This window comes from Aulonocara sp. 'chitande type north' Nkhata Bay, linkage group LG11 (genome assembly GCF_057382095.1).
Source record: "Aulonocara sp. 'chitande type north' Nkhata Bay isolate Kocher_YH1m ecotype deep benthic linkage group LG11, A_spYH_male_GT1.1, whole genome shotgun sequence".
Taxonomy (NCBI): Eukaryota; Metazoa; Chordata; class Actinopteri; order Cichliformes; family Cichlidae; genus Aulonocara; species Aulonocara sp. 'chitande type north' Nkhata Bay.
Genome location: NC_141354.1, coordinates 11,836,407 through 11,840,721, shown reverse-complemented (window position 1 = coordinate 11,840,721; position 4,315 = coordinate 11,836,407). Strand labels below are relative to the sequence as shown.

Genomic DNA, 4,315 nt, shown 5'->3' with positions numbered 1-4,315 from the left:
TGCTTGCTTCAAACAATACTTTTAACTGCATTTCCAATACAACTACGAACTACAGTCAACCAGCTATCATGTTTTTAAGATAAACAGATGCTTAACTAAATTCCTTAAACTTGTAAATTCTTTTAGTGCTATTTCTTAAATTTGTAAATTCTGTAACTTATTGTATTATTTACTTAGTTTAGTCTGTTAATGTTACTGTCTTGGAGCAACTGTAACACACATAATTTCCTTCGGGAATAAAGTATTCTCATTCTGATTCTAATTAACCCATCCAAGTCATGTCTTGAAAAGCTGGTGACCAGGTCAAGCTAATAAAATGCATGTAAGGCACAGTATACAGCAGCAGGGACCAATAGCTGAGGAGCTCTAAAGGTCAAAGTGAGCTGCAGATTTCGATTAGAGTACATATCGTAATCAACACCGCCGCCGCGTGACCTATTAGAGTATTGCACTGCATGGTCTGCGAAGCGTAGGAACCATTGAACGCAGCTGTGTTTCCTCTCGGAGTGTAATACGTGATGGTTAAATCCGCGAAGTAAAAACAACTTGTGATTCTTTTCGTGGATCTCTTGTGGAATCGGATATTTGTTACTTAAAGCACAGCTTGTTAGCGCCGTATAGCGCCATTTCTATTTTTGATGTAGCGTATGCTTACCGAATCTGGTAAAGACTGAGACCTCTGTCATTCAACTTTCTCCGGAGTGTAAGTAAATGTTGACTTTTGACTTCGGTTGTGAAGCTCACATTTTTACTGGCTTTAAAGACCTGAATGCTGGGAATGGGAACTAATGTGGTTTAAAGTACTTTAGTAACGTGGGTGTAACGTGGTAACGCGCGCGCGCGCACATTCACGTTCGGGTTACTGTTGTTAATGAACTAACATTAGCCCGATTTTCCTCTGGATTCACTATACGGTGTGTTCTTTGTTGTTCTTAGGAAATCAAAGATTATGAGTAGGGAGTCCAGAATGAGAGCAACAATAAACCAAAAGTTGACCGAGATGGGAGAAAGAGAGAGGTGAGTCGGTTATAGCCCTTTCTTAATAATGATATATTCGTATTTGTTCACTGTAACTAGCTGAATCCATGCATGTGTGACTGTAAAGCTTCTATAAAGCACAAGCTCTGTCACGTTTCAGTACGTCAGTAGTGCTCAGTGCATCAGTTGAGTTAAAGACATTACCAGCTATTGTAAAGCAAACATGTGGCTGCTACATGTTCACTAGGCACACATTTCATATAACAGTAAATACTCAACTCCGGTTGATGCTTCAAACTAGAAAGTATCTGCACTTATCACATCTTCATTTCAGTGGCACGCATCACTCTGAATAACATGTTTGTAAAGCTGACGGTGTTTATATGAAACAGTGGGATTTCCAGCTGTTATTCATAACTTCATAACATTAGGAGATAAGGGCGCAGTGTGATATGTGCTTGTATCTTATGGACAGATTGAAAGAGATACTGAGGGCTAGGCTCACTGAGTGCGGATGGAAGGACCAGATGAAGGCTCACTGCAAAGGTAAAGAGAACAGTGGTGTTGTTATCATAAATGTCACATCAATATGGTCAGGTTATAGGGTTAAAAAAACAAAAACTGAACTTCAGGCGGTGTGATGTGGTTTTAAAGAGGCTGATATATTAACAAATGTAGATTACTGTATGAAAGTTGGAGCATATTTAAATATAGTTTTTCTGTAAATCTGACTGGTTAAACTATATTAATATGTAACCAGTGCCATCTCTACTATATTGACATTAAAGTGACCTTTAATGTCTGTTTTGAAGTTATTAAAGAAACCCTAAAATAACAGCGCCCAACAGCATGTGGTAATAAAGTTGCTAAATGTCAGCATTAGAATAAACATTTTATACCTGAGGTGGAAGCACCTGGGGTCGCTGCACAACCCAGCCAAAGCCCAGGCTTCACTGTGCCCAGCCTTAATGATGCACAGTAGTGCATGCCCTGTCTGAACAATTTATCCTTCTTAATTTGAAGCAGTTATGGATTATCGTATCAAAAGAAAAGACACATTAACTGAAATGAGATCATTGGATGTTGTCAATCTGCATGAAAACATCCTTCGTTCATAAAACAATGTGAGGAAAAGTCGAAAGACTTGATGAGATGAGCATAGAAATGTGTTCCCCTAGGCGAGACTAGCACCCTTGTCCTGTTGAAGCCAGTTGAAGACATGAAGACAGTGCACTCTTGGCATGCACATGGTTAGCTGCTGAAGCTAAAGTTTGACTGTAGAAACTCCTTTCATTAACTAGATGTTGGAACGAAGCTTGCGGTTGTGTTTTGTTGTAGACTGATGTGAGACTGACTCATCTTTTGCTTTTGTTCAATATGCAGAAGTCATCAAAGAAAAGGGCTTGGAGCACGTGACTGTGGACGACCTGGTTGTAGAAATCACTCCCAAAGGCAGAGGTACCTCACTTTCTCTATTCAAATGAAACCGTGTGTACTATAAGTATCAGTTCCTGTCTAGGCTCTCCTTTTTTCCCGTATTGTTTATATATGAAAACATAATAGTTTAGATGATCTAAATTGGCAAGGTTGTGTTTGTGTGAGTTTAGACACAGAGATCGTTCACAGCAACGGATATAATTTTTTTTGTCTTGCAGCCTTGGTGCCAGACAGCGTGAAGAAAGACCTTCTACACAGAATAAGAGGCTTCTTGGCTCAGCATGCCACATAATTTGGATTAATGTTTCATTACACCACTTGTCTATACTACCCTAATACAGATTTATATTTCTCATGAGTTTAATGCATTTCAGAGACAAATACCAGTCAGCCACAACATTAAAGCTACCTCCTTAATATTCTGCTTTGACAGCAGCCCACAGACACAGAACCTGCCTGTCTTGTCTGGCCCCAGGATGTTGGCAGTGCATACTTTTAAATCCTGTGCGTTGCGGGATTTGGCCTCGGGATTGTCCCAGCTCATTCCGAGGATGCTCTGTCAGATTGGCCGTTCTGTGCCTTGGTCAATGCCGTGGGCTTTCTGTCATTTTGTCAATCAGTGTTTGCAGTGTGGCAGAGTGGGGAGTAATGCTTGGTTTTCCACAATGTTTGGATGGCAACAAATGCATGCTGGGATTAAAGGGTTCCCATTAGAACATGGTAATGTCATGTAATGAAGTAATCAATGTTATATACGTCTCCTGTGAGTGGTTCTAATGTTGTGGCTGATCACACAAAGTACTGACAGATCTAGTTGTTTCTACCAATCCTATGCCTCCCGCTATTACAGTTATGTAAATACACCTACCTTGCTTATGTAGTCATCCTTTGTACATGAGATGTGCTGTTTAAATAAAGGTTTTTCTTCTTTGAACTGGAGAAAGTCATTTTTAGAACAAATTCCTTCAGATTGAAGCAGTTACTGTCCAGACTTGTTTTATGGGCACAAGGTGGAAACAGTTGCTGATATCATGATTGTATTTTATATCATGATGATGTAAACCATGAAGAAAATCATATCCACTCACTTTGATAACTTTGATTTAAAAAATTTTTTAAATCGAATTCTTGCATATTATCATTCCAACATCCAATTTTCATCTATGCCAGTGGTAAATGTATAACGCAATTTATCCTACTACTTTTATGTTATTATTTTAATACACAAAACGTCTGATATTTCTATTTCAGGCTTCTTGTGCAGTGGGATAAGTAAGAAGGCTTATGTACAGGCCCATCTGAAAGTTTGCCAGTGAATATGTAAACGACTCCAAAATTGAGCTCTTTGGGATCAACTCAACTGGCCGTGTTTAGAGAAAGAGAAATGCTGATTATGATCCAAAGAACACCACAGCCAAGCACGGAGGTGGAAGCATTATGTTTTTCTGTACAGGACAGCTTTACTGACTTGAGGGGCTCACGAACAGGGCCATATACCATAAAATGCTGGACGAGAACCTTCTCTCAGCCAGAGCACTGAAGATGGGTTATTGCTGGGTCTTCTAGCAAAACATACCACCAAAATAACAAAGCAGTGGCTAAAAAAGAAGAACATTAGAGTCACAAAATTCAATAGCAAGTCTCCAGACCAATAGAAAATCTGAGGAGGGAGTTGAAGCTTTGAGTGGCCGAGCAGCAGACAAGAAACCTGAAGGATTCAGAGAGTTTCTGTAAAGAGGAGTGGAACAAAATCCCTCCTTAGACATGAAAACCTGGTGACCAACTACAAGAAACATCTTACCGCTGTGCTTACCATCATGAGTTTCTCCTTCAAGTATTAAATCATGTTTTGCTGGGCGATCAAATACTTATTTCACTCAGTGAGATGCAAATCAATTTC

The 4,315-nt window shown here is 39.5% G+C and overlaps 1 protein-coding gene across 1 annotated transcript; it reads left to right on the top strand.

The window, feature by feature from the left end:
* The first annotated feature begins 480 nt into the window (after nucleotides 1-480).
* eny2 (ENY2 transcription and export complex 2 subunit) lies at nucleotides 481-3,349 on the top strand. Its single transcript, XM_086309874.1, has 5 exons — nucleotides 481-703; nucleotides 937-1,017; nucleotides 1,454-1,524; nucleotides 2,362-2,436; nucleotides 2,634-3,349. Exons 2-5 carry the CDS (start codon nucleotides 950-952, stop codon nucleotides 2,705-2,707), a joined length of 288 nt encoding a protein of 95 aa, XP_086166000.1. The 5' UTR covers nucleotides 481-703; nucleotides 937-949; the 3' UTR covers nucleotides 2,708-3,349.
* Nucleotides 3,350-4,315: the final 966 nt, after the last annotated feature.

Excerpts from the sequence above, each read along its gene's own strand:
- eny2 (XM_086309874.1), top strand. The coding sequence starts at position 950 with ATGAGTAGGGAGTCCAGAATGAGAGCAACAATAAACCAAAAGTTGACC. Across the intron at positions 1,018-1,453 it reads GAGATGGGAGAAAGAGAGAG|ATTGAAAGAGATACTGAGGG; the intron begins GTGAGTCGGTTA and ends TCTTATGGACAG. Across the intron at positions 1,525-2,361 it reads GATGAAGGCTCACTGCAAAG|AAGTCATCAAAGAAAAGGGC; the intron begins GTAAAGAGAACA and ends TTCAATATGCAG.